At 45.6% G+C, this 27,250-nt stretch overlaps 1 protein-coding gene across 2 annotated transcripts in view; it reads right to left on the bottom strand.

Moving 5' to 3' along the window:
• DUS2 (dihydrouridine synthase 2) overlaps window positions 1–27,250 on the bottom strand; it is a 1,290,787-nt gene that overhangs the window by 994,213 nt on the left and 269,324 nt on the right. For both annotated transcript variants that reach the window (XM_069639713.1, XM_069639706.1), the window contains one exon: window positions 22,869–22,960. In XM_069639713.1, coding sequence (XP_069495814.1) covers window positions 22,869–22,960 — 92 coding nt within the window. The remainder of the gene's footprint in view (window positions 1–22,868; window positions 22,961–27,250) is intronic.

Raw genomic sequence — 27,250 nt, 5'->3', positions numbered from 1 at the left:
GGTATTGCCACAAGGACTGCATCCCTCCAGCCACCCTTATCAGAGAGCGCAGGCTATTATCAATGAGGGTGGGGGTGCTTTATTTACTCACACAGGTTGTATTGCTTTGCATGGACTTTGTAGACTGGCGTCCAGGCATCGAAGTGATCTGTCCTGGCAAACACCTCAAGTGAGGCGTCCAAATAATGGGATCATGGAAACAGTGCCCCTGCACTCCCATTATCTCCAAGGACTCCAGAGTCCAGAGTCCAGAGTATCTCCTAGTCCCTTCTGTTATTCCCAGCACCTGCAAACATCAGAGTGTTCCATGAACTGGAGCAGTCATGTCTCTGTGTTGCAGCAGCACCATGCACCGCCCTCCCCGGGCATGGTACCTTCAGCCAGATATCCTCCACCACTCAAGCCATGTGCCAGCAGTAGTGCAGGCCAGAGGGAGGAAAGGCACACCTGAGGTGAAGGGGATGACCTATAGTGCATGCTCTTGCCCAGAAAACCTTGAGTCAGTAACTGCCATAATATGTAGCTATGCTGGGAGAGCACTGTTCCAAGCTTTGTTAGTGCTGTCCAGGCCCTAGTGGCTCTGCATCGGTTTGCAGGAGAAGCTGCCATGGGATCAGCATTTAGGCCAACAGGTCTCCACCTCCACCGGCAGACTCCAGGAATAACGGCTCCAGCTCGGCTCCTCCATAGTATCCCTGACCATGATTGCATCGAACAACACATCCTGAGATCATGAAATGTCACAAGCGATCTAGCGAGCTGCCAGAGTTCCTACCCTCATATGTTATGTTATGTTATGTTAACGAAACTTGTATAGCGCACCGTCACCAACGGAATTGGTCCCCAGGCGCTCTGGTGGGTCTGTAAACGAGAAGGCTGGATGGGTTAGTAAGGTAAAGAGGGAGTAGGATAGTGAGCGAAGTGGTGTGCTGTTGGCAGCCTCAACTCGGTAGACAACGGGTGCTGAGCTTGGGTGCGAGTATTGGATCAGTGTCAGTCCGCGTGTGGTGTTGGTGCGGCTTATGTGTTGTTGCAGTGTGGTGAAGTTCGTGCAGCTGGTTGTGCGAGAGATGGTTGTGTGAGTTTTTTAAGTATGCAGAAAGTTTGAGTTTAAGTTAGTTAGTGGGTTATGTGACATTTAACATGCAAGCATTCACAGTTCTGTCTAAGTGTAGCACTTGCTGATCTACTCTATTCTAAGTGTTTGTACATGCTAGCATTCACAATCCTGTCTAGATACGGCACAGGCTAATGTTCTCAATTCTAAGTGTTTGTATAACATAGTAATATACATATAATATAACATATTCACTGGTAAATAATTATTTAGGTTGTCCGCAGTGACACCCAGACCCCCTCCAAGCTGAAAAAGGTGAAAGGTACCATCATCAGGGCACATGAAAATGCGTTATGGAATGTGTGAATCATACTTCCTAGCATCAGCATATAAATGTTAACAAGCAGCAAGGCGAGGAAACTTTCTTGTGAGATCCCTTGAGGTAAAGGATACAGTGTTGATTCAAATGCTGAAATTGGCTATGAAGGACATTTTAGGAGCAGTCAAGGAGCATAATCAGGGTTATTACCTCACACTGAGAATCCGTAGAGATGCAAGTAAGATGGTGCAATATATTTGCATAATATATATTATTTCCTTGGAGTGTTGTCTGAGAGAGTTGTTGCTGGTGGTGTTGAAGACTCTTAGGCTGCTGCTATGCATGTTCTCTCTTAATGGGGTTTCAGAACTGGAGCTCCAGCCCTAGCCAAAATAGGAGACCCCTAAATATGGCTTTTCTCCCACAATGTATAACATATGCATGAACTCAACATATCTGTACATTTCTGTAAATTATTCATTGTTAATATTTGCAATGTAATGTAAAAGATCTCTTATATATGCTTTATCTGTATCTCTGTTTTATGCCGTCATATGTAAATTTGCATTGCACCTAGATATCTCAGGGTTTGGTGAGCCATTTAAATAAATACACAACCAAACAGACCCCACGAGTGACTAGAGGGTCCAATGTAAGAGAGCCACGTACTCTGACAAGAGGACGAGCATCACTGATGCCAGCCACCATTCAAAGCTGAACTCCAGGCAAGTATTGATCATCTGGTAAACATCCTTCGAGACATTTCTCCAAGCACCACTACAGTTTGGCAGGGCTGACAATGAAGTCCTCCCTTCAGGATCCTCAGCAGCGCACCAGAGCAGTTTTCAAATATTTCGGTCAAAGCAAATACACAGTGCGAAAATGATGACTCGAACATACAAGTCAGGGACCCTACCTGAGCAGACTACCTAGAAGGGATGTCATTTAGGTAATGTTGCAGCTTCACAGGAAACTACACTTCTATAAGCAACACTATTCCCCTTAAAGGCATATCTAGTAATGCAGTAAGAGATTGAATTCTTATTGGACGAAGAGAGCAAGCATGCTTTTTTTCACAACATAGGAAAATTCAGAAACAAGCAGTATGAGTTAGTAGTTTAGTAATGTATTTAGGTATACATAGCTATGTGATGAATTCATCTAATGTATGGAGGAATACCCTGCAAACCTCATCAAAGCCCCAGAAAAGATCAGAAGATCTTGAAGGGGAAAACATCCATCTCAATATCTAATTGTGAAACAAGACTGTTGCCCCATTGTCTTGAAACCTTTGTTCCTCCGTCCCTTCCTTGCCAACTAACCAATCAGGTTACATGCCAATCTCATTTATAAGACTGGCTCACAGCTAGCCTCCCACCCACCCATAAAAATGGAACAGGAGTTCCCAGTGTTATTCACAGACCTATAGAAAGCAGACATGCTCATCACTGCTCCCTTCAATCAAGGGGAGATTTCTGATGGAAGGAACGTTGAGAAGATTTCTGCCTAGAGGAAGGCAGTGCAAGCTTAGCATGCTTGGTAGAAGAGAGTGTGAGCTGCTAATACCAGGGAGCCCTGGGGAGAGAAAATGATACAAGCAGTACAGGAGCAATATCCAAGTTCCTGGGGGAAATGCAAATCCATCGCCTGATGCTTCCTACCAGAAACTCCTGGGAAGGTGAAAAAGAGAGCTGGATCAGTGGAAAGAGGGTGACATAATATTGTCTGCCTGAAAGGGGCCCTGAATGAGATGGAGGTGAAGACTCAGTCAACGTGAAGTGAAAAAGGAAGGCTGGAAGATGTCTACTAGAGACCAGAACAGTGCACATTGAGAAGACTGCCAGAGGTATATGAGAGACCTGAACTATACCCATCGGGAAGCCAGCAGGTTGATAGGAGACATGAACCATGCATACTGGGAACTTTAGCAGAGGTCTATGAGAAACCGGTCCTGTGTATACCAAGAAGCCTGGGAGAAGTCTGAGATAAATGAATAGTGCACCATAGGAAACCTGGCAGAGGTCTATGAGGGCCCCACATTTAAGCTTAAGAAACCCAAGGTCTGGGAGAGACCTACATTGCAGATGAAGAAATGCAAGGCCTGTGAGAAACGTGAACTGAAGCCTGAGAAACCCAAGGTCTGTGAGCCACACCAGTTGAATATTGAGAAGCTCAGCATGTCGGAAAGACCTGGACTGTTTCCCAAAAACCTACCAGTCTAGGAGAGACCTAGATTGAACCTTGCAAGGCTGAGGCTCAGCTGAGAAGGGGGAAGTCCAAAGGCTGGAAGAGGTCTTTTGAGATGTCATGGAAGCAGAAAGACTGACAGAGGGTCCAGAGTGTAACCCTGTTAAAGTATTCACAGGAGAGTTTGGCTGTTTAGAATAGGCTTGGAAACCTTGAAAGTAGGCCTTCTGTACTCCTCTATTGTCCACTTCTTTTAAAACTATCTTGTAGCATTGGGTTTCCCCAGAGGGACCAAGAGTAGGATTAAGAACTCCATGATTTGGAGACCTGCCAGTGGAGGTGTAGGACACCAAGAAATACCCCACTTGGTGTTGCATCATTCCTGCTACTGTTTTACTTAGGAACCTCTTTATAATTTCTAGAACTTTCCCTAGTTCTGATAGGCGTTCATTCAACTCCTAACCCTCTAACAATCTTAAAAAAAAAAGTTAAAACATTACAACTTGGTCTCTGTCGGAGTGCCTTATGACTACATGGTACAGCACCACACTTAGTTTCCTTCCACAGGAAAATGTACTATTGCTAAGGCTTTTGAGAGTAATCATTACGAGAGAAAGACTGAAATGACAGTCTCTTGCTCGGCATTCAGTCAAGGGGGTTCAAAAGATTATTGGCAATCTAGAAGAGACTTATCTCCAAGGAACTTAACTTATGGATAGGAGCTTAAGATGGTTAGGAGCTTAAGGGAGTTGTTGAAAGGAATCTCCAGGATAGGAGTAGAGGTTTAACAAGTAACTTGGAAGGGGACTCTGATGGTTGAGAACAGAAGAAAGATAATGAATATTCTTGTGTTTTTCAGGTAGCGTTTCTGCTCTGGGAAGTAGTTGGTATCCAATTCCTTTTTGCCCCCACAGCCGGGTTCAAAGCACAATATATTACAATAGCTATGGCCACACAGAATATTCCCCCACTAGGAAAGCAGCGGGGTACAAGTCACCATCCCTTCCCCCCCAGACACTAACACTTATATGGAATATGTGGGAGCTAAGGTGTATGGTAACCCTATAACCCCTTTTGAAATGGTTAAGGTGGCTTCTGGCTCAGACTATCCTCAGTACTCATGAAAGAGACTAACAGACTAGCCCCCTGAAGAAGTGTAATTGAAAGAACTAATCACAAGATCAGATCTGTAAAGCCTGAGGAGTTCAACTGAGCAGATCTGCCCAGAGGCGGTGTGGTCGGCAAAGGGAGCAAGAACATCTGACGCAGCGTCCCGGCCTGCGGTCTGTGCTGTGGGAGTGAAGCAAGACAGAATGGACGAATAACCGGAAGATTCCGGCTCGACGAAGTCAAGAATAACGAAGAACCTCAGAGCGTAGAGGTGAAGCTGCAGTCAAGTCCCCGCACGGAGCAAGCAGGAGAGAAGAGTTATCAGCTGCTGACTCAGAGCCCAGTTGCTGAGTCAAATAAGCGGCTCTGCGCTGAGAATAGAGCCGGGCAGATTCCACAGCCCCCTCCTCCCCCCGAGAAGCACTGCTCATCGGAAGCAGGGATTCTGCGGTGGTTCCAGTGGACCGGAAGGCGGTTGGCAAAGCGAGGAAGAAGGAGAAGAACCCCAGAGCAGAGAAAGAACCATGAAGTCAAGAGCGCAGAGAGAGGAAGAGACTGACCCTGGAGGGGGTGGGGGCTCTCACAGGGAAGCAAAAGAGTCAGGGAAGGAGGAGACAGACACCGACATGGGGAGAGAACCGCAAAGCCCCCAGAGTAGGCAATGGGAAGGAGGCCGACCCCTGAGTGGTTAGAGCACAGAGTGCCCCAGAGTTGGGAGAGTCCCCAGTTATCCCATTCATTGGACACATTCTCCAAAGTATCTCTTGGTTGTTTTTGTGTTTCCATTTTTAAAGATAGCGAAAGAAACTAGGTTAGAGTAGGATTCCCGGCAGAGGAGTTCATTTTTTGTTTAGACATCCAGACCAGTACACCCTTTTACTTGTTTATGGGTCTAGTGAGGTCTAGAGTCCCATGTTGAGGAAAAGACTGGGTCTTTTTAATGCTGGAGACAGAATACAAGATTTGGAACTCATGCCTCTTTGTGATTCTCCCGATTTTGGCCTCCCACAAGATCCATGGCCAGTACATCGACAACCATGATCAACAACTCTTTGCCTCTACCTAATGTGACAAATCCAGGGAATTTGTCCCTTTTCCCCAAGGGGAAGCTACCCCCTTTGGGACTAAGGAGGTGAGCCTCCTCCCCTGTTATGCAACACGCTGCATAGGGGATAGGGAAAGCGGGATTCTATGCAGTGTGCCCCCCTTCCTCGGCTGACAAGGAATGCCCAAGTAAGGATTCCATCCTACCTCCCTTTACTTCTAAATCCTCAATGTTTGTTGGTTACATATGGGTTGAACAGGGTGATCATATAGGGGGCCTCTTTAAAGTGGATGCCTTGGTTTCTGAGCTATACTTGTTACAGTCTTCTTGCGAAGACCAAGTCCAACAGCAACTTCCCTCTGCTTCCAGGGAAGAGTCCAAATACACCTGGATGCCAGCAGCATAGGAGGTGCAGCCAGAGCGTGAGAGTTTTATTTCAACAAACAACAACCAACCAAACTTGCAGTGCTTAGTACAATAATTCAATTTATACCATTTAGACAATGTCTACTGCTTCTCCCGCTCCCCCCCCACCCTTCCGAGCCTACTCCTCTTTGTAATTTGTTTCCTCTTCTTGCAGAGGGGTTTCATCTCCTATGTTCTCTATTGAGTGCTGGTCGCTCGGGCCAGTTTTGGGTGGGCCCAAACAGAGTGGCTATTAGGTGCTTCCAGGCTGGCAAGGTTTCTGCCTCTTCATCCCCTCCCGTATTACTGGCTTCCTGCCATACTACCGTTTCGGCTTCCGCCCATTTCTGAAGGTCGTTCCACCATACTTCTATCCTTGGTCTATGGCATGCCTTCCACCCCATTGCAATTCTACGCTTCGCAAGTATATATGCCAAATTCTTTAGTTTACCGACATGTTTAAGCTTTCGTGATTTGGGGAACCCCCCTAACAGACACGCACACGCTGTTTCGACATTTAGCTTAACCTCTTTATCCCCTAGTCTGCTGGCTATTTCACCCCAAAACTTCTTGATTTCTGGGCACACCCAGAACATGTGGGTCATTCCGGTGTTTTCATCACCGCATTTGGGGCAAATTTGTCGTTCTGCATTTTTAAACTTAGCTATTCTCTGGGGTGTCATACAAGCCCTGTGGGTTATATACAATTGTATTTGCTGTAATCTTGCATTCCTTGACACTTTTTTATGATACCCCTGGGCCCGCTCCCACATCTCATCACTCATAGGGGCACCCACTTCTTCCTCCCAGTCTTGTCTCAGTTGTGCCACCTCCTTCCCCACTTTGGACATCACTAACTCATATCCTGGATATCTCATGCCCTCCCTCTGCTATATCATACATCATTTCTATGGAGGCGTCTGGGTGTTCCTCCAGTGCTATTTCGGACCATGTCTCTTGGATGCGCCATACTATCCTATCATATGTCATATTGCCCCGTGTGCACCCTGTTTCCTCCACCAGCACTCCAAATTCTTTCAGACTCCCCTCCTGCCACATGACTCCCACCGTTGCTATCCCTACCGGTTCCCAGTGTTTCCGGATCATTTTCATTAACTGGTCTGCTTTTCCAGTCAATGCAACAAGTGGCACCTGTGGGGAGCACGGGGAGCACGGGACTGGGTTCTCCATTATCTGGCAGGCCCTATGCCATATTTTCCATCCTAATATCATCATCTCTGGGCGCTCCTTGATATCTGTTATGGGCAGCCATATCATTTCTTTCAGGAAGAAAGGGGCACATTCTTGTCTCAACAACCTGGATTCTGAGGTTGGGTCCTCTGACAGCCATTTTGTCACACACTGCAACTGACTCGCTAAATAATAAACCTCGTAGTTCGGCAGCTTTATACCCCCTTTATCATATGAGTTTTGTAATTTCCAGAGGGCTATTCTGTTCCTCATTCCGTGCCAGAGGAATCCCCTGCATAGGCTATGTATTCTGGTAAAAAATCGCCTCGGTATCAGATATGGTATGTTCCCGAAACAATGCAACAGTCTCGGTAGAACTACCATTTTTCAGCATCGCCCCTCTCCCCATCATTGCCAAAGGAATTTTAACCCAGAATTTCATGCTGCTTTCAATGCTCCTGACCGCCTTCTCAGTGTTAGGTTGATGCTCTGCCTCCACCGTGTGGTAGATGTTTACCCCCAAATATCTAAACGTGCTCATTTCCCAGGGGATTTGTAAAACTGGTAATTGATCTTGTGGGATCCCTACCTATCTACCCAACGGAAATATACATGATTTTTTGGGGTTCACCACTATGCCAGATAGTGTCGCAAATCGCTCCATCACGAGGTTTTCTTCTGGGTATCGTAAATACAACAGCATATCATCTGCGTACAAGGAGACTAGATGCGGTTCCCCCTTTATGTTAATCCCCATTATATCATACTGCTGCCTTAAATATAACGCCAGGTGTTCCAGTGCTAAAATATACAACATAGGGGACAACGGACATCCCTGTATAGTGCCCCTGCTAAGCTGCCATCTTTCCGATATTATTGCTCCCGTTTTAACCCTAGCCAGCGGTGCACTATATAATAGCTGGACCCATTTAAGGTACCCAGGGACTATCCCATAACTGGCCAGGGTCGCCATCTGCCAAGGCCATTTGACTGAATCAAAGGCTTTTATTGCATCTAGCGACTCAATTGCCATTTCGCCCGCATCCCTCTTGGTGTGTTCCATCACTCGGTGGAGTCACCTGAGATTGTTGGATATGTTCCTATGTGGAACATAACCAGTCTGATCGGGGTGAATTAGTTTAGTAATGATCCGTCTCATTCTATTTGCCAAAACCGCTGTGAGCATTTTACTATCTTGATTAAGCATAGACAGCGGTCTGAATGATCCTCAATCCTTGCTCGGCTTGTTGGGTTTAGGGAGCGGTATTATGATCGCTTCTCTCAGGGACAATGGTAACTTTCCTATTTCATATGCCTCATTTAGCATTGCTAACAACGGGGGGAGTACCTCCTTTCTATACATTTTATAGAATTTGCTAGGGAGTCCATCAGCCCCCGGAGTCTTGCTGGTGGATAGCTGTTTTACCACCTCCTCCAGCTCTTCTAAGGTGATCGGTGCTTCTAGACCTTCTCGCTCCTCTGTGCTAATTCACGTCATACCTATGTCTTCTAGGGTTTCTTTAATCTCCCTATCAGCGCTTCCTCCTTCTTCCCCACACAGTTGCTGATAGTACCTTAAAAATTCCTGAATCACGCCCTCTTGGGTGTCCACTATAGGCCCATCCTCTCATTATTACTCTGATTGGTGGTCTGGGGGTTTCACTTTTATATAGCCATGCCAACGTCCTCCCTGGTTTCTCTCCTTCCGTGTGTTGTCTCTCTACATATTTTTTTATAGTTTAAATTGCACAATCTCTCCCAGTGTTCTGTACATTTCTGTTGCAGCCTAAGTAAAGTTTCAGCATCTTCCTTGGTGTTACCCTCTCTGCTCTGTGTTGTTTCCAGCTCTTTTTCTGCCTCTTGTAATCCCATTAATAGCCCTCTTTGTAGTCCCTTGGACTTAGCAATGGCTATCCCTCTCACCACCACTTTGAAGGCTTCCCACAGCGTACCAGCTGACTCGACACTATCCATATTAGCCTCAAAGTAACTCGTTATGTCTTCCCTTAAATCCTCTCAAAACCGTGCATCTTTTAGTGCCTCTGCTCTGAGGCGCCACGTTGGTATCCTTGCTCTTTGGGGTTGGTATTGCCATATTAGAACCAACGGCGAATGGTCTGATAAGACCCTCCCTTTGTATTCTGTCTGTGCTATTTCTACCATTAGTTCCTGTGTGACAAACATATAATCTAGCCTGTTATACAAATTTTGTGGGGCAGAGAAATGTGAATATTGTCTTTCCTGCGGGTGGCGCACCCTCCATGCATCCTCAAGCCCGTTACCAAGGACTGCAACGCCCTGGCAGCCGGGGAGGGTCTATCTATTTCATTATCCGATCTATTTATTCTCGGGTTTAATGTACAGATGAAGTCCCCTCCCCAAATCACTGCCCCTCCTACATACACTCACTTTGGCGTCCATGGTCTTAAAATATGCCACTGTTTCTTGATTGGGGCGTATGTATTTATAATGCTTATTTCCTTATTTTCGACTAGTCCTTTTATAGCAACCATCCTCCCATCTGCTTCTACCGTGGACTGTAACAATTGAAAGGGGACATGCGGTGCCACCCAGGTAATCACTCCTCTTGCATAAGCTGAATATGTTGCCCCAACCACCGTACCCTTCAATTTTTTCTGAACCACCTCTAATCTTGCTTTCGTGAGGTGAGTCTCTTGTAGCAGGGCTATATCAATTTTCTGTCTGCGCAGGTACATCATTACCTTATTCCTTTTCAGGTAGCTGTTGAGCCCCCTCACATTCCAGGTAATTACTTTAAGGTCCCCCATGATTCGTTAACTGCCCGTTCTCCCTCCGCTTCACCTTCGTGCGGCATATTGGTATATAGATACAGGCTCGGTCCCCAACTAACATCACACCCCTAAACACTTCAACTCCCCAAACCTCCCTCTCTCCCTTCCCTGCCCCAACGGAACCCCCCTCTGTCTCCTTCTCTCCCCCCTCCCAACTGCTGCCCAGCTCCATTCCTGGATCTCAGGCACCCCCGCATCTTGCCCGTTCCTCGGCAATCACCGATACTCAGGGCACAGCAGAAAGATATCGCCCAATTGGCGTCTCTGTTACTTTAACTATTAGGGGGAAGGTTGCCCTCCTTCTGTGTCTCCTATATAGTCTATTGTTCATAGTGCATATCTGGCTTGTAACTATATCCTAATGACACCTTAACTAATCTACTTATTGGGGTTAGAGTCTCTATTTCTCATGTCTCTTATGTTGGTGTCATTCTTTATGCATTTGCTGCTCATAGCTTTATTACACCGCTCTATATTCCAGTCCAGCATGTCCATCTCTTAATCATATCGAACATCTGAGTCTATACCGTACTGACACCCTCATTGTCTTTATGTAACCCCTCCATCACCCCTCCACTTCCTTAGTTTGAGGCATAGCTCTGGTCACTTATCTTGTCCGCTGCTTCCTTGCCCATCTCCAGCCTCCGGAATGCTTTGAGCATCCAGCCAGTCCGTCACCTCCTCCAGAGCCTCAAAGAAGTATGCTTTGCCTTTGTAGAGGACCTTTAGTTTTGCAGGATACAAAAGCATGTATTTGAGGGCTGTCGTGCGCAGTCTTCTTTTCACCGCCACATAACTATACCGTTGTCTCTGTGCCATCATAGTATAGTCCGGATATGCAGTAACCGTAGACGATGCGCGTGCTATTGTTCCCCCCCCTTCCGGAAAAATTCCAGGATCTTTTCCCTATCTCTGTAATTCAGGATCTTGGCTATGATTGCTCGGGGTGGGGCTCCAGACTGCGGCCTTCTCATCAAGGCCCTATGCGCTCGTTCTACTGCAAATCCTTGCAAGAGCTTGCCAGCCCCGATTTCCTGCATATTTTCCACATAGTCCGTGGGGTCCGAGCCTTCTTCTCCTTCTGGCAGGCCTACCAAGCGAACATTGTTGCGTCGTGCTCTCCCTTCTGCCTCCTCAGCTCGGTTCTCCAGATTAGCTACTTGCTGCTTCAGTATGTGGACCTCCTTTGAGTTGGAAATGCTGGTCTCTGTGTTAGCTTTCACTGCACTCTCCAACCCGCTCGTTCGTCCTGCCAACGCTCTCACGTCTTGCCTAAGTAGGTTAATTTCTATTCCTACTGCTTCTATCTTCGATTCCAGTGACGCTTTCATGTCAGCCAATGCGGTCCCCCATGAGGATTTCAGTTCGGAGATGGCTGCTAAAATCTGGTGTTCATTTATCGGCTGGGTCGCTCCCTCTGGTACAGCAATCTTTTTGTGTGGGCGTGTTTGGGGTCAGGTGTGGTTTGGTGAAGATATCCATGGATGGTTGCTTGCCTTTTGCTTTACCACCCTTGTGAGCCATTATCCCCAGTGTCCTCGGCTCAGCGCGTCCTTTGTACACAGTTGTGTGCTGGCAATCGTATTTTGATGCTGCTTTTGGGTCTGCAGTTGTCTGGACTTGTGGTGGCCCCGTTGGCTGTGCTTAGTGTGAAGCCGCCCCTGCATAGTAGCATTTACCTCTGAGCCCCTCAGATTCGCCAGTTCTCCCCGGTCTTCAGGGGTGTCAATGTCACTTATTGTCAATGTCGGGGCCTTGGCTCAGTCTCCGTAGGCCACTTACTATATTTTTGCTCTGCGCCCCTCCTCAATGGGCGGTAGTCCTGCTTGTTATGAAGACGTGTATATGTTCCCTGTTATGTCTAGGGTGCCGCTCATCTTGATGAGGTGAGTCCGTTGCTGCTATTGCTAGCGAGACCTCTTAATACATAGCGGGCGACGTCTTGCACGTTGTGTACCTTCCATCTTTGTTGTGCGGCCAGCTTAATTGCCATCTGGGCATGCTCCTCAGTGTCGCCCTCCCAGTAATCCGTACTTGTGCTCGCTTGCGTGGGTTGGGCACCAATCTGTTCTTTTTTCCATGCGGCCCCAGTTGGTGCCCATGCGCTTTGATTGGGACTTGGTGAATGTCTTACTCCGTAGTAACCATATGATGCCTCCAATGTTCTATGCCTACAGGGCTCCTTTAGATCTGTACGGCATTCTTAGCCTCCATGCTGTGCATGTTTCAATGCTCGCACCCTCTGCTTATGAGATCATTGTGCTCCAGGGCCGTGCTGCCCTTCATGCGTTTCCTGGGGGTTATCTAATGACCATTCATGCGCACTATTCGTTGGAAGTGAGCGCATTGTGAGCGAGGCCTGCGTTGATACAATGTGTCGTTGATGAACCCATGCCGGCTGTATCATTTTCGCTTTGCCGCATGTTTCCATCCGCAGCGTCCAAGTTACATTATTCCCTTCTGTGTGGCCCGACGAGAGCCTCTTACTGTTTACGCTTCAGCGTGTCTCAGGAAAGCGCTGTCTTGCACTGGATTAGCCGCGCCTACCTCCTCCTTCAACCGTATTGTTCAGTTCTAGCCCAATTTTCACAGCACCTCAATGCGTGCGGACCTTCAGTTTACCAGGTCCGTTTTGCATGGGACTTCGAGTCGCTTCTCTGTATGTCCTCTCGCTTCTGAGGCGGCGCGCGTCCCGTCTCACCTCCTCTCTAGGGAAGCCACTGCTACAAGTTTTGCCAATGTTTATTCCTTTTCCTCTTCAAGTGTTCGGCGTGCACGCCCGGCATTCTCACCCTTCCTTATTCCCATTGGTACATCAAACAAAGGAAACGGCCTGATGTATATGTAGCTGCTTTCCCTCAGCGCTGCTTGGTCACATAACAGATCCTTTGTTTGGACGTCATCGATGGTATAAAGCGCACGCAATGACCGTTGGCTTCAGTTCCGTTTTTAACGTGTATAGGATTTCCTACACCCGACAGTAACTCCCTCTGAAAGAGTCCTGAAGCTGGAGGACCTGAAGGATCTGATAAAGGTTAACCATCTTGAACTTGTCCTGGGAATTTGTTGAAGTCTCTTAAATTCAAAATGGGTCTCAATCCTTTGTCCTTTTTGGGAATTAGGAAGTATCAACCCTTTTCCGTATCCGCTACAGGTACTGGTTCTATAGCACCTTTCTCCAGCATGGTGAAGATTTCCTGCATAAGGAACAGATCTGGAACTTTGAAAGAGCTGTTCCCTGGTGGATGACTCTGAGGCCTTTTTAGAAAGGGAAGTAACCCTGGGCAACTGTTTTCAATGCCCATGCATCTGAAGTAATGCCTCACCATTCTTTCAGATGCAATGAGAGTCTGCCTTCCACCGGGGTCTTGTGAACTAAGGCCTCACAGAGGTTTTGAGGCGGCTGGAGCAGTGGCTGATGGTAAAGTTGCCACCGCATGGGCGGTGTTAGTACCTCTTCCCGGTCCACCACGGGGTAGGTGATCTTTTTTGACCTCTTTGATTCGACGGAACTCTCCCCCTCCAACTGTCGAGTAAAAGCGAAATGTGTCCCGGTGGGGCAGTTTTGTGGCTGTCTAATAGCAGCACCAATGGATTTGGCAGCTACTTTGGAGGTCTGCAGCTTCTCCAGGCTTTCGTCAGCCTTGCTACCAAATAAATGTGTGCCATCAAAGGGCATGTTAAGAAGTCTGGATTGCACACCTGGAGCAAAACCAGACTTTCTTAACCAGGCAAATCTGCGCATTAGTGTACTAGCCGCCATTGACCTGCTGATACTCCTCAGTGTCGAGACCGGTCTAGAGGGATTCCCACATTGCGTTCTTCCGTCTCTTTCGTCCCCTTCAGGGGATATGCTCAGCCGCCATTGCTATACATTCCCAAATTGTGTAAGTGTACCTAGTCAACGTGCACGTAGCATTCACTGACTTTAGGGCCATACTCCCAGCAGAGAAAAATATCTTGGCCAAAGCGTTGTAACGCTTGTCATCTCTGTCAGTTTGGATTTACTCGCCTTTGCAGAGCCACATGAAAAGGAAGAATAGGATCCTCCTGGGGTCCTTTATCTAGAATATCTGTAAGATCATCCTGCACATATATTGGCGTGGGTGTTTCCCACCTCATGTATTCCACTACCCGGAACATTAAATGTCTGTAAGACCCATTTGCATGGTCAGTAGGATCAGGTTTCCCAAATTTTAATTCTGGGGACGTATCTACTCCACTTGCATTTTGCAGGGACTACTGTAAATTTTTAATCCTGGATTCCTCTGAGAACAAGGGTTCAGGGACCCCAGGTGTTCCATATTGTAGATCAACGGCACATGAAACATCAAAGGAATGTTCTACCTCCTCATAAATAGAAGAAAGTGATTCAAAGAAATCCTTTCTTGGTAGTGGTGTACATGTCTTTTCAGTAATCCTCGATGGTGCTGATAACGGCACGGTCATTTTCGACGCCATCGATGGCTTCGACGCTTGCAGCATTGAGGACTTTTTAGGGCCCGACGAGGAGTCTTTGGCACCGATGGCATCGATGACTTCTTCCTCGAAGGGGATTTGTCTCGACTCGGATCCTTCGACTGCTCTCAAGGAGATTTTTCCTTGCGTTGCGGGACCAAGAGCACACAGGTTTTGCCATCATCTTTTATCTTGGTGAATTTTTTGACCTGGGTATGGCTTTCATGAGTCTTGGAGTCAAGGCTGCATTCTCGAATACTTTCATCATTTTTACTCAGAATTTTTTATCCACAAGCGAGAGAGGCTGATTTCGTCAGGCATTTGACCAGTTCTGACTTGGAACTCAATAACAACGAAGACAGCGACCTATGGCGCCTTTTCTTAGAACGTCTCAAAGATGACGAGTGGTGAGAACCACTGTGTGAGCTTGATCTTTTTATCTTCTTTCAACGGGAAGACATTTTTCTCGACTCATCTGAAGACGGTCTTTTCGATGGAGTCGTCGATGGGGATTTAGACCTGCCGCTAGTTTTCCTCTTCGCTCTTTCAGGACTTTTGCCGTAATCGATATGCAGGCTTTACAGTTGAATGTAGTGTGAGAGGAACCCAGGCACCACAGACACCCAATGGGGTCCATAAAGGACATTTTCACCCTACAGTCCTGGCACTTCTTAAACTCCAATCTCGGAGTTGAAGACACCTATGACGATGCCAGTCTAATGATTTTTATCGAAGATTCTCATAGGGAACCAAAGCTCACTGTATTCAAAGCGATAGTTTTTACAGAAAAATTTAACTATAGCCAACGGTTGCTGCGTGCGCTTCATACCATCGATGACGTCAACATTACGATGGAGGCATCCGAGGGACATCGAGTTGACAGGCATCACCGTGTAGCGCTCCCTGCGCTGGGAAATATTTCCAAAGCAGCTGAAGCTGGATATGGAAATATCATAAGCTGAGGAATATGTGGGAGGACACAATCCATTGTAAATAAGCATAGTATGAGGTGCAGGAATGGACCTTTTAATGAATGGTCCTTCATGGAGGGCTTGCGAGTGGAGACAGTTCACCTGTGATTAGAAGGGATTTAATCATTAAAATGTTGGGGACAATGAACAAAGCAAGAGCTCTGATGAGGTGAGGTTAGTTGCGATCAGGCTATCTGGATCGCTGCCTGTTGGTGGGTGCCTGTTGGATTGAGTGATTGAAAATCCTGCACAGACATCATATGACTTGGAGGCCAGCAAGTGTAGACTATTGCTGGACAAAGTTGTGTTTGCGGGTAAGATCAAAATGCAAGAACACCAACCTTGACCTTGCTAACCGAGAGGCCATGGGGGATTTATGTTGCGTGATAACATTGAAATTCACATTGGAGCCATTAGGAGAGGAGAAAAATGCTAATTAATATTTCATTGTAGCTTTTTTGATCAGTACTTGGTAACCTTTTAGTTTTGACTGAAGAGCTTTTTTGTTCTTAGGATTGATGCTCAGCCTCGCCATAGTTTCTTATTGCTTGTCAACTACTCAGCAACAGCTAACTCCACAAGATCCCATGAAACTGCATTATATGAAAGTGAAGCATTGGTTTTGAGAAAAGAACTAGTTACTCTTGCTCCCCTTTTTTCCTGAATTAGCATCTTGTTCAACTGTCCTTCCCAAAAATGTTGGTAGACTGTCTCCGACAGTCTCCCTACCTTATAATTGGTAAACACCTGCACTGTTCAATAACCATATGTGGAGTAGGGGGTAGATGCCTCCCCCTCCAAAATCAGCACGTCAGGAAATATGGAGCCAGTAATTTCCCTCCAGGGTGCAGACTTTAGACGGCATGTTTGCGTAAGCATTCTTGTAGGCACTCAACCATGTCTCCTTCTCCATGCTGGGGAAGAGGCTTGGTCTGATTGACCAGTCCATGTTAACAAGGGTTAAAAGTAGCAAAATGTTTAAAGGATGAAGAAACACATTTATTTTGGCACCACTGCAAATGCATTCTGAAATAACAAAAAGATATAGACAATGGAAAAATGAAAGCTTTGGTTTTCAATAGTAGAAACATATGGGATGAATATTATGGTTTGGGGTAGGTGAGGTAATTGGTTTTGTTCCTGTCATGTCTACAGACAATCGCATCAGGAATTCAGGAATGCTAAAAAAATCACAAACAAACAATGTCAAGATAAATAAACAGCACCTTTTGAAATAATATGACAGTGAAATGTGAATTTGTGAAAATGTATGTAAAATTTGCATCGTACAACACATCAATAATATTGACTTTCTCAGGTAAACAATGAAGGCACCAGGAGTGGGTGACAACGTAATACATGTACATAGTAACAGCACACCAGCAATAGTATTGGGTGAAAAATGGTGATCACGGAACACGAGGAACACCAAATGACAAAAGCTGAGCACAGCTTGAATGAACAACATCCTTGTATACCAAATAATATTTTGGAATGGCTCACCCCATTAGATAAAATGGGTTATTTGTAGTGGTTAGTCTTCAACCTGTCCTTCGACTCTGCTTCCTTTCTCTCTATTTTCAAAACAGCCACAGTAATCCCTCTCCTAAAAAAGCCAGGGGCTGACCCGAACCTGCCGGCTAACGTTCACCCTTTGTTTCTCCTTCTGCACTACTCTACAGTGCTTGAAAGGGTTCAACTGTCTTACCAAGTTCTTAGACATATACAACCTTCGAGACCCACACAAGCAGGTTTTCACTCCTGTCACTCCACAGAAACTGCTCTCTTGAATGTGTCCAACTTCATCGCCTCTGCTAAGCACTCAAACCTATCATCCATCCTAATTCTTCTTGGCCTGTCTGCTGCCTTAGCACTGTCGATTACTATGATCTCCTTAATAATCTACTCTTTCTTTTTAGGATTCACGATCAAGCCCTTGCCTGGATCGAATCCAAGCTTGCACCTTGCCAATTCTCTGTCTCCTGGAGCAACAACACCTCTCAACTCAGCACTCTAACTGTTGGTGTTCCACAAGGCTCTATCTTGGGTCCACTCCTCTTCACACTCTATAATTCTGCTCTTGGGGCACTAATCTCCTCCTTTGGGTTCTCGTACCAACTCTTTGCGGACAACACCCAAATAGTCTTCTTTTTTCCTGAACTCTATGCTGATCTCTCCATCAAAATGTCCAACTGTCTCTCTGCCATTAAATACTGGATGGCTTTGCACTCTCTGATGTTAAACTCTACCAAAACAGAGGTACTCGTCTTCCCTACCAAAAGCTTTCTCATGTCTTTTCCGCTGCCTACTCAGTTTCCACCAGCCACTTTCCTGTACTCTTCTTCAACTAGCAATCTCAGCGTCATCTATGACTCTTCTCACACCTTCACTACTTTCATCTCAAAAACTGGAACAGCAACTCGCCTCAAGCTCCTAAATATTAAGAAAATCAGGCACCTCTAAGGAAAAAGGGTCTGCTGGGCCTGAAAGGCTGTTCGCTAGCTGTGTTTTGTACAAGAAAGGAGAAAAAACGACAATCCCCATGAGCCTTTAGGGCGGCAGTTGGTTGGAATGAGGCAGGTGCAGCCAACTGCTATTTAAGAGCTCCTTCGACCCGTGCTACCTGTAGGTGATTGTTGGCGTGGCAGGCACGGGCCAGAGGGAGCAGGTGTTCACTCTGAGCACGTGAGGAACTTTTCCATTCAGAACCAGGGTCTGGCGGTGATTTCATGAGACCCGGGTCCGGCGGTGAAACGCTGCGAGGCTAGCAAGGTTGCTTCCCCCTGGGAGCAGAGCAGAGCATGGCCGAAGTCCGTACACCGCAGGAGAGTCACTGCCTGGGGAGGTGCCAGTGAGCCCCCCCAGGCCTCAGTTAAGTGCGGTTGTGAATGTTTATGGTGTTTGACGCTGATTCTCTTGAGAGGAGTCTTGTGAGGAATGTTGTCATCCTATAAGAAAACTCTTTCACTGTGCCAATTTAAGTGCGGTTAGGAAGACGCACATGGGTTACATTTTCAGCAATATGCACTTGTGTTAGGATAATGAGGGTGTTCGCAGAACTGTTGAAGACACTTGTTAGGGAGAAGGCAGCTGTCTATGCATATCGTGAAGAAACGCTATGTTAGTTTGTGGCTGCTCACTGTTTCATTTACATGTTGTGCCAATTCATCATGTTTTGTGTCAACAAGATGTTTAGGTGCCACCGTAGGAGCGGAAAGGCACATGTTGGGGGGAGGCATTACTAAATAAGAAGTACTTGCCTGGAAATATCCTTCATGGTGCAGGAGTGTATAAGTCCCAGGAGGATAGCTCAGCGGCAGCGTGCTCGACTTGGAAACAAAATGACACGGAGCAACACAAGTTCGATCCCTGGGTCCGCGCTTAGAAACCTCTGGGTATTAAGCGCGTTATAAATAACCTATCATATCATATCATATAAGTGTTAAGTTACATTAATCCACGCTTCATGTGCTTACGTTTGTCGCTATCTCAGGAAAACCTACACAGGGGCAGGGTAGAGAGTTGGTATTCTAATTAAGAAAGATACTGACATTAAGAGCTAGGAAGTGAGACAAGTATGCTAAATGTTCTTGTTTGGTTATGTTATTCAATTCCACTTTTCCGGTTACTCAAAACATCCCCTCCCTATCCACAACCTCTCCCTAATCCATTTCCCCCCCCCTTAGGCTGTCTCGGGGTGCCTGTGTATATGACATCAGACGCCCGTGCCAACCAAGGCGAGAGGGGTCACAACATTTGGCTTCCGTAGCTAGGAAGAGTTGTGTATACTCCAGGGGTGCGACTACCTCCTTCCTTTCAAAACCACCAAGCATCTCTGAACCACTCTTGTCTTCTCTAAACTGGACTACTGTGCCAGTATCCTCTCCCCAACTATGCTTTCTGTCCTCTCAGCAAGATAATTAAGTTTGCTACTAGGACTTTCTTTGAACTCCCACACTTCACACCTACTTCCTCGTACCGCCACCAGGCTGGATGGCTGATGATGCAAAATAGGGCCAGATTTAAATGTCTACTCCTGGTCCACAAATCTAGCCACGGTAAGGTACCACTATATCTATCCTACTCTATCCAACTCCATAAGCCTTCTCGTAATCTCTGCTCTGCCTTCTAAACAACCCTTGTGGCTCCTCGCCCTCCACGTGCTTCCTCTGGCTGCCGCTGATTCGCTCTTCTTACTTCACTTGCATGGAATTCTCTTACCACCGACATTCGAGAAAAAGCCCACACATATTTGTTAAAAACCAAACTAAAAGCCTACCTCCTCGCCTCTGAGTTAACCTCTTAACGTACCCCTCATCTGCCTGCTAGTTAACAATTTTCCCCCTAGCCTCTAACCTGTCTCTGTCCCTCACTTCCTCTGCCTCCATTCTTGCACTTCACCCATCATGGTCACATCCCAAGCACAGCTGGCTGTATCGCCTGCCTGCACTTAAAAATGTTCAATTTTGGTTGTCCTTCATCTATGTATGTTCACTTATGTATTGTCCCTGTGAGTGTTCCATTTACTCCCCTCCACAACCTGGTCGGAATGTCCCTCAAACTCACCCCATTGTAAGAAGCTCACTGCTTCCCGTCAAATCTGATTCTTATCTATTGTTATTGATCATTCTTTTTTAAATCAAAAAAGAGCATTGTTCCTCCAGTACATAAATAAAAATAAATACTTATCATTTTTCTCCCACCCACTCATTAAAAAAAAAAAGAAAAGGTTTGATAAAATGAGAAAACAGACAGAAAAACATTATTCATTACAGACGTCGAGTACAGTTGAACTCATATTATTACAAGTGGAGGCAGGGGTAAGAAATAAGAAAACATCTGATTTCAATACCTATATAGTTTATAATGAAGACTGTATGGGCACTGAAGTATAGGGAAGGACAAGCTTAAGCTGTATTCATCTAATAACCACTCAAATTACCAATATGGAACAATTAAAGACTGATTATTTGAGGTAAACTCATTCATTCAATTAACTTGAAAATGAGACAAGAATGGAGTAATTCCCACCTTTCTATTGATTATTCCTTGTATTTGATGAGGATATATATACCATGGAGTAAATATATACATTATCAACTGGATACATTAGCCGCTACCTCTCCTCTGTCATGTACACAAACAACTCAAGAAGATTTCTTTTGTAAGCAGCAGTACAATACAGAAAAATAAAAATTGCAACAATTTAAATTCACAAAGACAACTGTAGTGCGGCCATGAAGGCAGTTGCTTTTAGACAAGATGTTTAAGGCGACATAAAAGATCCTCCAGAGGGGACTTTGTTGATGTCAAGATTGAGATTGGCAGCAATGATGGAACATTCTGTGGTTTTCCATTACAGAAAGAGTGAGGTGACAAAGTCTCTCAATGGAAGGTCTGTTTGTTTTACAAGGGATAAGAAGAATAGTTCTGAAATGTCAGCTAGACACAAAGCAAAAGTGGTTATAGCGAAATCAATACGTCAGTCAGAGTTGGGACTAAAGCTTGCATGCACAGTAAGTGTGAGTAACTGACTGTGCTGAACGCTGCACTCCCTGTTGATGGTCCTCTTTGCTCTATAGACTTGGGATATGAGGCCCTGAAGGCTCGAGAACAAAGTATGATCAGATGAGGTTCACGCAGATTACGGAATATCTCTTAACTGATCCAGAGCGCATGCACATGTGGCACCTGATGTGCTGTTGGAGTAAAAATATCTATGCTAAATCATCACACAGGCATTCTCCATATACACAAGAGTGTTCTATAGGGAGGGGACATCAAATTGGTGTACTTGATAGATTCATGGACACCACAAATATTTTAACATGTAATTATGGGCCCCTCTCAACCTGAGAAAGGTGGCTTAGCAGTGCAATGCCAGAGGCAAACCGACCCCAGGGGTTGTTTGGGGAAGTTGAAGGGGCCCCATGCCCCCGCCATGCATGGAGCTGTGTATTTACTTTGATGCATCCGTCTCTGTCCCAATGCCTATCGGCCTCAGTCCCTGGCAGATCGCTTTGTATTCTTTCAGTGGATTCATAATCTCTGGTGCATTGAATGCAGCAGACTACTCAGACAACTGGAAAGAAAAAAGCTTCCCAGGAAGAAGCACCATTTTAGGAAAAATTACCAACCGAATGGACAAGACTCTGCCTGGAATAGGAGGCATAGACTGGCTACGTAAATGGGAATGCATTAGTTGTTCCCCCTTCACAACTTTAATAGAGGACCAAACTACTACCCCACAAACCCCAGACTGGGCTGTAGGGGAGCAGTGGGGCAGCAGCAGAGAAGCTGAAACCAGCAGGGAATGGTCCAGCACTGGGGGCATGAGGGTGTGGGGGCATTAGAGAATCAGAAAACAAATGACCCCAGTGACCACATGGACCATTTGGCAAAGATGGAGGCTGAAAAGGGGGTGGGGCTAGAGGTCCTTATGAAGACTTCCAGGTGAAGTCCCATCCGTCAAGGGGATATCTCCAACAGAGTTTGGTCCAGGGAATTAGCTGACTTGAGGCTTCTAGGTAGGAAGAGGAGGTAAAGGTGCTGGGGATGAGAGAGGGGTACCAATTGAATCCACGTGAGAGAGTGGCTTGAGCTAGTTTTGGGGAGAGAAAGGGGAGGTGGGGTCGAGAGTAGGTGTGTCTGAGAGGGTGTCAGAGAGGTGAGAGGCACATGGGTGAAACAGGGCAGAAGCATGGTAGTGTTGGGAGGAGTGAAACTTGGAGAGAAGCATCTAGGATCAGGAGGGAGTTGGAGGATGGAGACAGGAGAGGTGGGAGAAAAAAAGAACTGCAGATGGAGTGTAGACAAAGAGGAGAGATCATGAAAGGACTGGAGGGTAGAAACAGGAGAAGCGGAAGAGAGAGAAAGAGAGAGCAAGATAGAGCCCATAGGAAGTAGAGACTGAGAAAACATTTCAGAGATTGTCTGAGGCGAAGGTAAACTGGGCCAGGTCATCTACAAAGTGAGTAAGTGCATAATAAGAACAAAAAAGGGAAAGCATTAGGCTTTGAGTACCCAGTTAAAGATTATTAAGTGCCTCAAACTGAAGTTTCAGCTAGGAAATTCTGGATGTGATTGGGGAAAGAGAAAAGTGCAAGTTACATCAGTGTTGGCTTACTTCTACTAGAAAGGCTCAAGTGAAAGGAGGAATTAGCTTAGTGAACTGGCAAACTGCAATGTTTATAATATGGTCCGTATGTGTTTGTATGAAAGCCCCACTACATCTACAGCTTTTCTGTTGGCAATCCATGCAATTAAGCAACCGCTTCCTTTGATGAAACTCTGCCAGGGATGCACTACTTACCATTTGAAAGACCACATGATTCTTTTCTCTCTCACAGGTCCTGAAAATGACTCTCTCGTTTGGAGCAACGAAGTCCACCGTTTCAAGCACCTCTGTGATTTGGAAAAAACAGAAAGTAGAAGTAAGAGTAATGCTGCAACATTCCAGTATCGCAAGCACGCCTGCTATGAGTCAACAGTGCAATTTACTCTCAAATTCTACTCACACCACTGTCTCCATTTATATTCTATTATGGGACAGTATCTGCCACCTCATTCAAAGATACAAGAAACTGTCAGAAAAGTTATTGCTCTCGTTTAGGCACGATTCAAACGCAGGAGGTTTGTTTTTACAAAGCAGGCATTACGAGAGTATGCATATATTAAATCCTTGCTGAGTGCCTACTTTAGGTAGGGACAGTCATTCCTTCATTCAAATTATAGTTTTTCATCTTTTCAGTTGTCATCATGAAATGTTGTTGTTAGGAGAACTGTTACATTTAGATGCTCTCCTTTTTAACCTAAATAGCAGCCACAAGCGAATTAAAGCACTGCTTTTATCTCCATGCCCAGTATGTGAGGGTGGCCAAATTGACAGTTTGATGGCCAACACATACATACACAGGATATACAGACCAAATAAATGATATAGCAGTGGCCGAAGGTTTAACGATACTGTCCTGGCGCAAGGCCATAAGTACTTTTAATGTTATCTACCCGGTCAAGTCGCAGGAAAGCCCATCTATGATCAGCATTAGGTACCACTCAGCCAATCAGAAGCCTGGTCAGCCCTTACTACTATTTTCTATGCCAGACTAAATCCTGGTTGAGCCAATAAATACAAATCCTATGGTTCATCACAGAGACCTTGTCAATTGTCTTCTCAGCATCCAACGAGGGAAAGAGCGGGTCGCTGCATACATATGGTCTGCAAGTCTTGCACACGTTATTAGCCTTTGATGATTTCTAACAAACATCATGTGACCGGCATGAACAAAGTCAGACAAAAAGAATCCGGCGTCAAAGTTAAGGAAAGAAATAGGCCTTTAGAAGTCACAATTCTCTTGGTACTTCCTGGTTGTATAAGAGAGTGAAGCCTCGAGAAACGAGAAGGGAATATTCTCATCCATCATAAAGGTATTGAAAACCTCCTGCCTCTTCGGGGTTAAATGTCCAGAAAGCTTTTATAGAATGTAACTGAAAAAACATTGTTTCCTAGGGCTTTTCCCTGACTTAATTCACACTTAATTACCTGGATCACCTCCTTTCTTGTGATTAGGGCTTCAAAAACTGTTTTGCTTCCACTATAAGCTTGGGCAAATCTAGGGGCAAAAGCTAGTCTCTTCAACGTTGAGAAGATCCTGAATATTCTAATCTTAATATGGTTTCATAATACTCAGTGAACGTCTCGGCTATCTTTAGCCAAGCAATACATCTTTCCTCCTGAGCTGGAGCTAACCCATCAGGCATGCCAGCCATCCATCCATCCATCCATCTGCTTTTTCAACCTCCTGGCAAGCATCTTATCCACGTTGTCTCCTTTATAATATTATTGATGCTTGAAAGAAGAAGCTTATTATAAACCGTCTCAATTTGTAGCTCCTTTAATTCCTCATTAACCTGCCCAAACCTATACCTCAACTCCTCCAGACTTGTGCCACAATGTGTTTAAGGATGCCCTTCAATTGCTTTTCACTAGCTAAGCCTTTTACACCTGGTGCCTTTGTTGATCATGACCCACCCCTTTAAGTGGACTTCCGACACAATGCCTGTTGGGACCTCATTATCCTCATTCTTTATAAAGCACTCCTCCAAATCTTGCAACAGCAGGTCATTACACTCCCACTCCAGGCACGGCAGATCTAGCTTCAGTTGGACCATCTTGTGATCGGTCCATGCCACTGGCAGGATCTGAGCAGATATTATACACTTCTTCACGTCTGCAAATATAAAACCTATGCATGAATAAGCATTATGTAGGAAGGAACTAAGCGTGAACCCTCTAACCCATGTGTGCACTTTTCTCCAGGAATCCAAAAGCCCTTGGTCCTCCAGTATCGCCCAAAACCTGTCTGCACTACCTATCCCAGACTGCTTATGGGGCGCCGCCGATATTTGATTATCCTTGAAGACGTCAACCACTGTCTCCTCCCAAAATCAGGACGCAAATAATACAACCTCTCTTCTTCAGAAAGTCCTCCCCCTCCAAGTACTCCGCTTCTCCCTGATTCGGACAATAGATAGAGACCAATAATACTAATATGCCCTCAACTAAATCAACACACAGAAAGACCCTTCACTCCATCAGTCTCTTCCCATGAATTACTTTCACTTTTAGACTCATGTTAAATAGAATTCCTATCCTGGCTTTCTCATTGACTTGAGATGCCGAATAGGAGGATCCAATGCGCACCCCGCCCACTTTTATGTGCCTTTCATCCCCTCAATGGGATTCTTGAAAACAAGGATATCCTCTCCTCTCTTTTTGAATTCACAGGATACAAGGAACCTCATATTTAGAGTTGAGCCTCTTCACATTTAAAGTGCACATCGTCCAGTCTCGCCCATCAGTTTCAGCCATATTCCTGCCTAAAAATCTTCATATGCCTCTGTCCTCAACGCCTGCCAACTCTGACGTGACTTATGGGATTTTTATGCTCTTCTCCCTTGGACACCATCTTCTTGCCTACACAATTCTAGTTGCCTACCAACCATCATCGAAGATTCAAAACCCCTCCCTATTGCATAACAATACAAACTTGCGTTAATACCCACAGAACGCAACTCACAGTGGATAACAATTTGGCTGCCCCAAACATTAGAGATATCCCCTATTTTCGGCTTCCCTCTTCCCCATTTTCCTCACTCAATCACCTCCCTCTCTGATTTCTTTATATATTTCTTTTTCCACCTTTTCACGATGCCCTTTTATCCTACCCAAGCCAACTCAAGTCTGGAGGTTTTCACAGACAAAGCACAGAAAGCCACAGTACTGCTACCCTTAGCATGCAAAACCCCAAACCCCCAATTCCCCTACAAAAGTTAATTTCATCTTGCCCCAGACAGCCTACATCTCTGTGCTCCTCTCTTTGCTCCTGGAGGTGTCCCCAAGCGCTTAAGCTTGCAAGTTCCTGGTAGCTTCATTCTTCTTGGAAAGCCTGGCACCCTCTTTTGCGTAGCTATATTCTCTTCGACCTTTGCCATATAACTTGTTGGTTGAAATTCCACTAAGGTCCACATATCTTCCTCAATGTCATCTCTCCTTCAGTATGAATGACTTCTACTAAATTTAAAAAACCAAGACAAAAAAAGGTATACCCCCACCAGCATCGAATTTCATTTGCATGCAGGAAGGCAGGAGATAAGCACCCTACACCCTCTCCTATTTATAGTCACGGTAGACAAAGATTTGCTTGAAAGGGATGCACTGCCATTTGTAATACACTCCTGGTTGGCCCCTTGTCTTATTTAGGACACATACCAGGTGTGCATAACAATCACAGCCTACCACAAACAACCTTCAACCACATCTTGTGCTTCCTCCGTGAGCTTGGTCCATTCGCAAGTCAAAGCATCCAACTCCCCAAAGAGGACAATAACAACCTCTTGGACCATCCTCTCACTTGGGCCAGTGTATCCACTTTTAGTTTACAGAACATGAAAATAAAAAAGTTAGATGGCATAGTCTTTGTCTTTTCTTTATGTCCTCTACTTTCCACTCCAGCTCTTTCTTTCGTGCTTCCAGGTCAGCTAGACAGGTGTCATACTTTCATTCCAAGACATCCAATGTGAGCTGGTTATTGTCTACTGCCTCCAGTTGATCTTCCAAATTCTGTACTTTATCCCATATTTCTGCCACAGTTGCTTTTGATCTCTGATCTCATTGTTCCAATCTATCCTGTATTGCTGCCACCGCTACTTTCGCTTCCTCTCCCATAGGGGTGGATATGCAAGCTTGGAAAGGGCATGTCTCCAATGCGGCCCTACATTTGGCATAGGATTTCCGACCCACCAATGGAGTGCAAGACACTCCGGCAACACCACCAACTATGGCCCCGGCCTGAAGTAACGCCTTACTGCTGCGCCCACTGTCTCGTGCTGCAAAAGACCCGTCTGATTTTCCACCAAACCCTCAGAAGAATGCTGCAGGGGTGCAAGATCGCTGTACTCATGCAGGGGGACTCCACAGTTATTCAGGGTCTGCTCTAACTTGAGATGTTGGACAAGGAATGCTGGCTCTAAGCAGCCATTTTCGATGCGCCTCCTGGTATTCTCCCACAGGAGATACTTTTGAATCCTTAGATACCTATGGGATATTCGCTCTGTGCCTATTTCACAAAGTGTGCAAAGGGTGCATTCCGGCACAAGCAGAAGAAATTTAGAGCAGAATGGCTCATACAAAAT

Source organism: Ambystoma mexicanum, chromosome 1q (assembly GCF_040938575.1).
Source record: "Ambystoma mexicanum isolate Mex_15411 chromosome 1q, UKY_AmexF1_1, whole genome shotgun sequence".
Classification (NCBI taxonomy): domain Eukaryota; kingdom Metazoa; phylum Chordata; class Amphibia; order Caudata; family Ambystomatidae; genus Ambystoma; species Ambystoma mexicanum.
Note: the sequence above shows the minus strand (reverse complement) of the source record. Positions and strands in the feature narration are given on the sequence as shown.